General features: G+C 34.3%; 1 protein-coding gene across 4 annotated transcripts in view; it reads right to left on the bottom strand.

Annotated features, from left to right (window-relative positions):
* Positions 1 to 279: 279 nt before the first annotated feature.
* Positions 280 to 11,114, bottom strand: part of SLC7A2 (solute carrier family 7 member 2) — a 67,910-nt gene continuing 57,075 nt past the window's right edge. For 3 of the 4 annotated variants that reach the window (XM_040063802.2, XM_040063801.2, XM_058420503.1), the window contains exons 8-12: positions 8,016 to 8,118; positions 6,666 to 6,865; positions 6,184 to 6,350; positions 5,496 to 5,604; positions 280 to 4,908 (exon numbers count right to left, since the gene is read on the bottom strand). In XM_040063802.2, coding sequence (XP_039919736.1) covers positions 4,730 to 4,908; positions 5,496 to 5,604; positions 6,184 to 6,350; positions 6,666 to 6,865; positions 8,016 to 8,118 — 758 coding nt within the window. In that variant the 3' untranslated portion in view covers positions 280 to 4,729. The remainder of the gene's footprint in view (positions 4,909 to 5,495; positions 5,605 to 6,183; positions 6,351 to 6,665; positions 6,866 to 8,015; positions 8,119 to 11,114) is intronic. The other variant, XM_040063803.2, reaches the window with a different exon arrangement.

Here is an 11,114-nt window from a genome sequence, read left to right as displayed (position 1 = left end):
GAGGGCTAGTCGCTCCCTCTGGAAATCAAACCTAACATAATCTCTGGTTTGGCAGTGTAGCACAAAATACCCAAATCAAAGGCTGTTATTCTCTATTCCCTCTGTACGGCGCATACATATCATGTTATATTTTAAATGTGCTATGATTTGTGCAATGTCATGATATTAGATATCTGGTATACTCACGATTTTAGTGTTAGCTAAATATATATTTATACTGTTTTAGTGTTAGCCAAAACTATAGTTGTGATTAAAGTTACGGCTGCTGTATGAAGGACATACAAGTGATATTCAACTTTATTTAAAAAATACGGAACAAATGCACTATTGTTAACCCACAAAGCACATTTTACAGTAAATGAGGAACAATGTAATTTCCATTAAAATTTGGAACTAAGGTAACTAAAAATGTCACTGATAACAATTCTGTTGTAAAGTGGGGGAAAAAGCACCATATTCCTAAATACAAGCATTTTTACATTCATAAAATTCAAGACTTTTCATTTTGGTAGAGCACTTCAAAGAAATACAAATTTGTAGTTTAAATTGCATCACAATCATCCTGTCTACACTTTGAATGCTCAGCAGCATACAATACACAAATAATCACTAAAATGTACATACAGACAAAAAGAAAAGATGGATATGCGTGTTAATGTTTTCTAAAATGATGCACACATTATTGTTTTTAAAGATATGGAACACATATTTCATGCTTTACTTTCTGGTACCACAAAAGAAAAAAGCTCTCCTAAATATTCAAATCCTCATATTATGACTCCGACTAAACTTAGTGAAGCTGGAGTTGACCTCGCACAAGGCTCATGAAATTGTACAAAAACAACAGAATTTGTCTAAGTGACAATAAAAAAAAAATGTATATACACACATACAGTTCTTTATAATGCATGTCTGCATGTCTATGAACAGAAATCATTCACCTCAGCTCATGTTAAGGAGTATGTTTTCTAAGATCAAATGGAAAATAGATCAGCACCTGGTAAAGGCATTATATTTAGCTTTGAAAAGGTCCAAGTATTAAAAGTGCAGAGGTCCTCAAAATGTATGCCAGAAAGAAATACTAAAGGTACAGGAAATTAAAAACAAACACAAAGATCCTGTACTATATGAAATACCACCCCCTCTTTCTGTAAAATTTATATTTACTTAACACTGAGTAACCTCAGTGCCTTCAGTGAACATACTGCAATTCATACAGACTTCCCAGCAAGTCCAGGAAGAATTAGCACCCAACAGCATTAGAAAGGTGCTTTCATTTTCCTTTTTATGCACTCAAGTAAGGCTTGCCAGCCTTCTTGTGAATTAAATTTCTACTGTAAAAGAATGTGCCTCAGTGTCAAAGGCCTCATACCCAATTGCACCGTCTCACACAGGTTTCCTGCACTGTTACCGCCTCTGGATGCTTAGGGCACATTGATATTGCCACTTTTTAAAAGTTCTATGAAAACACTATACCTTATACTTCTTAAATATAGAATTTGGGGGTATTTTGCATAAATTTTAGGAGAAAAGTGAATAGACTTGTACATGTACCATGTAATAAAATACAGAATATATATTTAAGCTTTACTAAGTTTTGCCTCTAAATTCATTTTATCATTTGAAGTTTCTGGATGACACAGGTCAAGACCTACTTAAGTACATGAGTAACACTGTATCACTACTATTGACATTCATTGCTGCTAGTTCTCTAACAGTAAGTCATATAAATGGCTTTAACACTTGGCAACATAAGCACAATATGACAGATTTCAGGAATCTGACCAGCATTTGTTGTGCAGGAAAAAGCATACTGCTACTAACAGAACAGTTTTATCCATGATAACAGACAATGAAATCTAAGTTACCTCACAAAACTTCCTGCTGCAGAATTCGGAGTAGAATACCACAGGAATATCATATCAGTTAACATTAATTATTCAGAAACATAAATTAAGTTTATGAGATTTTTTTTCTACAAAGGAAATAAAAACCCAATAAGCTACCTTCAAAAGTAGATATTTTGTATTAATGAATACCATTATTATTTGCACAGAACAATGTACAGTATCAAGAACTGTGTTAAAAAATAACAATGGTTTAATTCCAATGGACTTGTGCTTTCAGCTGATCTTCCAGCAAGTACAGAGATAGAGCAAATGTGAGAACAAAATCAGGATTTCTTTCATCTATCACTCCTGTGTAAGGACGAGCATGACATGTCCTTGCTTCTGCAGACTCCTGCTGAAGCATCTGGAATTTTAAGACTGCATATAGAAATGTACATCAAATTTACCATAAATATCTTACTGCTGGCTTGTCTGTTTTTACTCAAGACACTGACTAATAAAGATTGTGCACACATATAAATAAGCTTTGTGCAGTTGAAGCAACTAAGACTACCCAATTACTTTCTTTTAATTTCATTTTACATCTTCTTAGTGGATAGTTCTGGTGCTGCAGCTTCTCCCATCTGTCTTAGCAACACTTGTACAGGCACATCCTATTTTTTTAAAATAATTAATTTTGCTAACAAGGGCGGAGAAATATACATATGAAAGGGGAATCTGTCAATACACAAAGTGCTGACACATCCATCAGGTAAATAAGCTAAAATATCTACTTCCTTTAGTTCTCATCAGAGGCCTTAGCTAGAGCACTTGCTTTAGTCAGAAGCTAATTATATTGGCAGTATCACTTCAAAGGAAATGTCCAGTGCAATATAGAATTTTAACCAGTACATCAAATTCACTGTGGGCTAATTTCCTACAGGTGCAAATGCATAGATAGGTGTGCACACATACATTCTCTGTGATGGCCTTGGGAGGGAATGGAGTCTTCCTTGCACATGACAGGAGTTTGTGTCTTGGGAGCCTGGCTGGCCTGCTCTGTGGCATCAACAACTGTAGCAAAAAGTAAGTCTGCACTTCCCATATGCTGAGATGTGGAAGGAATTTTAAGAGTTGTGTTTCTCTATAAAGACATCATGCAGAAGTTTCACATAGTCACAGCTGACTTGCTCCCACAGCAATGGTGTTTTTGAAGCTGAGGATTTCAAACTACTGAGAAAGAAGCCATTTTAAGATTAAAAAGAGTGACTTACTGCTTTGAAAAAGGAGGGAGACAGAAGCAGCCAAACTAGTTTCTGGTTGTTTGTTTGTTTTTTGGTGTTTTTTTTTTTTTCCCCCCCATAAAAGTCCAGCAATTATTATAAGTAAGGTGCTAACCAACATAGCTCTTGTGGCACCTAAAGTTCTTATGCCTAACAATAGAGATTAATACCAATGGTTTGTACCAGCCTCAGATTGCAACTCTCCATGACAAAGTCAAAGACAGTTCTTACTCTAGGGAAGGATTTTTTGTAAATATATTCTTGCAAAATGATTTCATATTGTGGGACTTGAACCTACTCCTTGCTAAGAAAAAGTGTGAAAGTATCTCTGTGCCTTTGACAGATAATAATGATTTATGTTGAAAGAAGAACATTTTCTGTTTTTACCAGTATTAACAATTGTTTACCCGGCACCACCACACCAGTTTGGTTCTTTACATAAATTAGCATTTAGACATCTTACCCATATGAATGGATTTGTGGATGTAGGCTTGGCTGACAAAAAAGTGCTACACTAACATACATTTAAGACTTAATGAAGCACTGAAACATTCTTTTGACAAGACTTTTTTCCAAAGCCCAGACCTCTGTTTTTTTTAACCTCCCCACCATCTGAAAAGAAAGCTGGGATTTTGTGCATTAATTTTTCTTAGGAGAAGAAATGTGTAACGCTAATCTCAGCAATATCAGTTCTGGAACATAAAGGAGAAAATATAGGGGGAAAAATGAGTAGTAAGAAGGAAAATCAGATGACTGCCCTAGGTAAGTACCAAATTACTTAGTCATATGAAATTCTGGCCCTTCCGAGGTCAAAAAGCACAAAATTTGCTAAATCACATCTGATTGCCACTGTCAATACTGTAACCAACAGATTATTTCCCAGATGATTTTGCAGAAAACAAAAGAGCTTCTCTTGTGAATATTATTCTATACGCACAGCATCCTTCAAAGAAAAGGCATGCACTTAAGTAGAAGTCTTGAATGCTGTTTGGAGGTATTAAAAACCTTTGAAGTGTCTTCACTGCTTGAGTTCTCCATGACTGCAGATTAATAGTCATGATTAGTAAAGATAAGCAATTACTACTTTTTACATAAATAAATGCTTCTCTAATTTTTATAAAGTATCCATACAATTACCATTCATTTTGCAAATACATTTTCATTCACACAGGGCTATATGAATGAACTTTGTCTTCCATGAGTTACTTCAACAGAAAGAAGAGAATTTAGATTGTTACCAAAACACATAACAAAGATAAGGAGAAGGTATGAAAGACACTTATGTTCACAGTGCATTGTCAAATACTCAGAACTTCTTGCAGACAGTTTTAAAATTCTTCATATCTGATGATTGCCAGTGATTTTGGACAACACTTCAATGTCTCCAAATTTTTGCTTGCCAAAGGGTACTTTTTTTAAAAAAAAAATATATTAATCTCCCTGCTGTCAGTCCTGAAATGGTGAAGATGGATTAGCAGCTTGTCCAAAATGTCAGTTAGTCCTTGTAGTCCTTGAAGTAAACTTTCAAGAGGCACATATAGGCAGAAAGCTGCTGAAATTTCAGTCTGCAAGTAAAATGCCAATTGAAGTTTTAAAAGATTTGTCTGTTTGCAGAATTTAACATTCACTTGTCCTTTCATGTGGAAGAAATTGATCCCTTTCATTTGCATTTTCAGGGTCATCCACTGGATTCTTTTCTTGCATCCCACTATTTTCTGAACAAGAATCATCATCTCCTTTGCCACGATGGCCTTCAACACTGTGTCTCATGCCGTAAGCAAAGTAAATGAGGAAGCCTTCCAAAAGGGAAAAAAATTTCAAAGGGTTTTCAGGCAAGTAGTGCATTAAAAAGCAGATATTTCTCTCTGGCTGAACAGATTTTTCCCAACAATTCAAAATTCAAAAGAATTTTCTTCTTCAGGTATCTGAATCAGAGCTCATGCTTCAGGTCTTCCCTGTTTCTGCAGGACATCCCAGTGCATAATTTTTGCATAATTAAATGCTCTAATAATTTATGGAAACTATTATCTCTAATTTATGTCTAGATGGAATTAATACCATTTCCTAGGTCTAAAAGAGGATAGACTGATATACTGGGAAGAAACTTACTAAAAGCAGGTTTCTACATAATTTTGGCTATACTTACGGGGAAAAAAAAATCATGGCTTATTGGAATTCTTCCTAGTACCTAAAAGCTATGTTTGTAATTTTGAATGCATATAAATAGTTCTGGTGAAGCATGCTCTTCCTTTTGTTCAGAATTATTAGCTGATTTTTATTAAATTGCAGAGATTTTTTTCAAATATTTGAAGGAAAAGATGTTCTAAGATGGGAATCATGAGTTCTAGTGTATGAAGAGACTGAAATGAACAGGAGTACATACCAAGTAACATCCAGAAGCTAAATCTCATCCAAGTCTCTCCGCTTAATTGTACCATCAAGTAAATATTTACCAGTATACTGAATGATGGCAAAAATGGCAACAGTGGAACCTAAAAGGAAATATTTAATATGTTTCTATTAAACATCATCTTTTTTGCATGTCACACTTCAGGTATGTAACAGAAACCAGAGGTAATGTGTAATCACTAATAGAGATTTTTTTTTTTCTTTGCTGTTGTAATGAAGTGAAATTTTCACTGGGTTTAAACAATAGTTTCGGTAGATCTTAAACTTTTAAAATACATTATGTTTAATATATATTCTCTAACACTATAGAAAACCTCCAGTTTTTGTGGGACATATACTAATGAATTCCTGTATTCACAGCTGAAAAATAATATATCTATCTCTCTTATTCTGAAATACTCCCCCAGCTCCACCATATTGCTTGACCTTCATCACTATACTTAATTATTTCCATTAAATAACTGATCTTAGAACATAATTGAAATTGCAAAATGAAAGGATTTATACTCTGTATTATGTCCAAAGGATTGCAGATTACACAGACAAGTGATTGTACACTCATCAGTTTCTGACTTGTTTCCAGCTTTTAAGTTCTCTCTCCCACTCGTTAGAATCCATCCAAAGCTCTCATCAGAGAATAACATAGAGAATAAGTTATTCACCATAAAGGCTACTTTCTGCTGGTTCTGAGGCTGCCTTTGGATGAGGAGAATGGTAACTATGAAGGATATCACCAGCAAAGCAAGAAGGCCAATACTCCAGGGTTCCAAGTTAGCAATGAAATGAATTCCATATGTAATGAGGACACTCAAGCCACAAATCAAGCAAGCTGTATGAAAAACAGAATTACAGAAATAGGTCACTTAATCTCTGTGTTGAAGAGATTAACCTATTAGATTAAGTGAAGAGACTTTTAAGAAGAGTGCTATCAAGCTTCAACATGTACTTTAGTTATGAACATGTTTAGTTTAATTAAATGAAAACGACTACAGATTAGACTGATTCATCAAGAAGGATAAAAACACAGAACAACACATGTATGACTGAAAGAAGGCATATTATCAGTGGATTTTTCATTCTGTCTTTAATAAAATTCCACTATAAATGTTAAGGCATACATGAGTTTGGATAGCCAAATACTCACCTAAGAGACCCACTAAAAAGTTAACTATATTTGCAGTCTGCTCAGTTGGTAAACTGGATGGACTAATCAAGGCCTGAAGACGGAAGCGATTCTCTTCTATCATGTTTATCTGGGACTCACTTACTGCACATTCCCTTTCAGCTGCAGCCAAACATGCTTTTTCTGGAGAGTATTTTGGTTCCTCATAGGTGGGTTGGTACCTATGCAAAAAACAGTGTAATAAAAAACATTAAGCATTCTTCCGGATTTGAAGCAATATGGCTCTAGGAATGTACTGAAGTACTAGATTTCAGTAGGGCATTAGAATCCCAAGTTATAACTGCACTACAACAGCATTATTAGTCACTATCATATGTAAAAATACTATGGCAACTCTTTTTGGATTGGTTTGTTTGGAGACTTTTTGCAGTTTTTTTAAGCTACCTGAGTGCACCAATAGCTCAGATAAATGACTGGTCCAGCACAGAAAGGACAGGATCTGGTAGTCAACAGCAAGGAAAGAGTAAGGGATCTTGTTTCTGACTTGTTTACCGTACTATAAGAGGCTTCTAACTGGCATTAACCAAAAATTGACATCTGCTTTGTTAGCTTTTAAGTATATTTTTAAAGATACGTATGGTGAGTCCTTTTTAAATAGAATAGGCTTTTCTTTTAAAGTGTAAATTATTGCAACAATGAATTTGAGCTGAATTTAAGCTGTTACACTTTTCAAAGTTAATTACTTAGCCTTAAGTAATAAGGCTGACTTTTTAAAATAAAAAAGAGCAATACAAAATAAAGTGAGCTGTAGCTAGCAATATATAATTTCATAGCTTTATAAACATGACCGATACTAGAGTTTTACTGAGAAGTAAAACTCACTGAGAGATAATATTTGCACTCTCATCTAGGGCTACCACATCTTAAAACACTTTTCTGACTAGGATAATATAAAGCAACTATTTGAACTTGCTCATCCTGTGAACCACCTAGAACATCTTCCTGTTTCACATACAGTCCCCAAAATGCAAAAGGCCTTATGTATAGCATAGATTGTATTCATATACAAGTATCACTCACTGAATTCTACACTCGAGCTTATATTTAGGACCTTTGGGACTAATGCTTGGACCAATACTTCTTCTGGAAGATAAAAGATTTCACTAGAAGCTTTAACCTGACTCACTGCTGTACTTATGTAACAATATACCATTGTTTTCTTTGGGGAATCACTGCTTCTTAGAAACCATTTATAAGCTTACAGCTACTGACTATTTAGCAAAAAACATGTCTTGTAAATATGACTTCTTTTTATTTACTGACCAACTCAAAAAACCCCACAGTGGAATACAAAGGATGTTTTTGGCTCACCTGAGGATGAGGACACAGGTTGCCACAAGTGAATAAGCAAGAAGTGTGCCAATAGACATCATGTCCACTAAAGCCTTTAGGTCAAACAGAAATGCCATTACAGCTAAAAAAGAAAAGAAATGCAAAAAATTCCATGAGACTGTCATAGAATTGTAGAATCATTCACACTGGGAAAGAAAATTAAGATCATCAAGTCTAACCATAAGTGCCAATATTAATATTAAAGGTATATTAAGCAGAAATTTTAAAATCTGTCCACAGCATAACTTATTATTTTACTGAGAGCAATATGACTGAAATCATGATAATCCTTAAACCCACGAATTTTAGGCTACTGGTATCATTCCTAACCCAACTCCCTACAGTTGGGAATCTCATTCAGATAGATAGGCACTGATGAGTCACACAGTCATGCTGCATAATCAAGCTTATATTGGACTTACTCAGATATAAGTACCTGCATACATATTGTTGAATTTGGGCTGTATTAAAAGTACATTTTTTATAGAATGAAGTTCAGATCCTGCAGCAGAATCTTACCAAAGCTGAAAGGATGGATCTCACTGCCAAACTGAGAAAAAGTTATTGTGATGTAAAATTTCTGCTGAAATCTTTCTGTGAAAGAGCTCTATGTGAAGAGGATTTTCAGGATCAATTTGTCTCAAATAAAATAGTTTTGTGAGCGTTTTTTTTAGTGGTTATCTCACTAAAAATAGTTTTCAATTCACCTTCAGGGATGACCACTAATGTCTCTCAAGAATTAATATTCTTACGATCACTGAACTCAGAGGCAGAAACTTCCATGACAGTGGAAGTGATTATAGAAATCTCGTGTTTATAAAAGCTAATGCCATGTTCATTTGGAGATTCTGGAATATCTTTTTTTGTCTATGCTGTTTGTGCACAGAAGCACATTATTTATAAAGAAATTGTGAGAAGCTATCAGTAAATGAAAGGTTAATTCCAACTGATTTGAAATACATGTGCTCAAAGAGCCTCTTAAAATATTTGTATTTTATTAATGTTTTTGAGATGTAGATTTTTTGAATCACCAGTAATCTCAACATCAAAAGAAACTATTTAATGTAGTCTTTATGCACTGTATGTATATACACACCCAAATTATTCTATATTAAAAATTTTTATATTTAATATTTATGATATGCAATTGTTAATGTATTTGTAGAAATTTGCATAACTGCACAAACACATGGGCACATACTCCACTGGTATTTGATCCTAAAGGAGGAAGCAAAATGTGATTTTCTGAAAGACAGACTGCTGGCTTACAGAATTTTTATATAATCTCTGAGTTTCTTTTTCCAGTTAAGAAAGATGATCCCGTTTTCTTTAATGAGAGTGGAGTTCCCAAGTCCAAAAAGCAAATTGCATTATAGATTTTTGAATACCTCTCTGCTTTTCATGCTCTAAAGTGCAAAGTTGAGAAAGAACAGAACCTACTAAAACCTCATGTACAGCAGCTATATTTAAATTTTAATCCCAGCTTCAAAAAGCTACTCTGTAGCCTGGATATTCTTTTACTTTAGAAACAAAATGAAAAATGTCTTCAAGTTTCTTCTTAGCAGTTCTTATCTACTGAGAGAAAAAAAAAGGCAGAATAATTTTTTCCACCTCTCTTAATTCTACTCTAAGAGACAACGATATATCCATTTATGATGAAACTGGACTGACACCAAAACATTTTGCCATGTGCAGAGGTCTGCCATTGTGGTTACTGCCTGTGAAAAGGTCAGTCATAATAGCACCTGAAGGTTGCCTCAGCTGTAGTCTTGATTTGATAACCTTAATTAAACATCTCATCTCCTTAACATTTCTTACGGCTGTAAAACTATTCATTCTACAAATGCATAGTAAAGTCAGGTAATATAAACTGTCACATACATCCATAACTATTCTGTCTAAACTACCACCGGAAATTACCAAATATGGACTTTAAAAAAAAAAAAAAAAAAGAAATTACTCTTTCTCCAGCAGTAGATTAAGCTGTTTTCCAGTGAGCTTTCGATGCACCAAATTCCCCAGATTGTCTAAAAGCAGTGCAATGTCAGCTGCTGCAGAGCTACAGGCAGGGCTGTATAACTGTATCAATCCCTTTACCTAATATAGTAATACACTATTTTTTCTTCTCATCATTACTGTGATTTCACATAAAGATCTTGATTTCATCCCACAAAACTGCACTTAGAAATTCTTATAGGAGAATGTGTCAATGAGATAAATTCAAATAAAATAAAGTTGAAATAATAAAAGCAATCTATTTGTACTCTGACCAAAAAAAAAAAAGGGAATTGATAATAATGCTTCATGTGGTAACTATCTGGACGACTGTGCCTTTCTGCATTATTGTCAAGTACGCAGTGTGAGCAGTTCCAGTCTTGCAGCATCTGAGGATGACCCTGACTATAAATAAAAATATTTTAGTCTCATTCCTGAAACTTTTATTTGAGATTAATTTTAGCCAAGGTTGCTAAAAGTTCTAAGGCATGTCTTTGATATTTAAATTACTTAAAAAGTTATTTGCCTTTGAGGTAAATGCTTTAAAGCTTCCAGTTTTCCTGGGTGATTAAACATCCCACTAAAATGACGATGAAATTTGGGCACAGTTATATGTACCTCTGCAAGAAGTATGAACAAAAGCGAAAGAGTTGTATGTTAAGAATTTATATGAAGAGTTGGCAACAGCTCCCAAAATACTGTTTTGGTAAAATATACATAGGCATGTATGTGTATATAAATATTTACAGACATGTAAGCCTTCAACATACACATGCCCCTCAACCACAACTTGGTAAGCCTATACAACAACAGTCATTTTCTTTGGAAGACAATTTAAAAATCTTTGTCATTTACACAAAAGTTGATCCTGCTGCAAATGCATTTTTTTTCTTATATCTCATAATAAATAATGTGAGGTTTTTTCCCCCCATTATATATGGGATAAATATGTTATGCCTACATCAGACAAGGAAGCGCCATCAGTAGAGCATCAGCCTGAGGGATTCAGATTAAGTAACAAGCTTATTCACCATACTGGGGGTTAATATTAAAAAATATATATATAAAAATTGAATTCTGTGG

Source organism: Hirundo rustica, chromosome 5 (assembly GCF_015227805.2).
Source record: "Hirundo rustica isolate bHirRus1 chromosome 5, bHirRus1.pri.v3, whole genome shotgun sequence".
NCBI classification, from domain to species: domain Eukaryota; kingdom Metazoa; phylum Chordata; class Aves; order Passeriformes; family Hirundinidae; genus Hirundo; species Hirundo rustica.
Note: the sequence above shows the minus strand (reverse complement) of the source record. Positions and strands in the feature narration are given on the sequence as shown.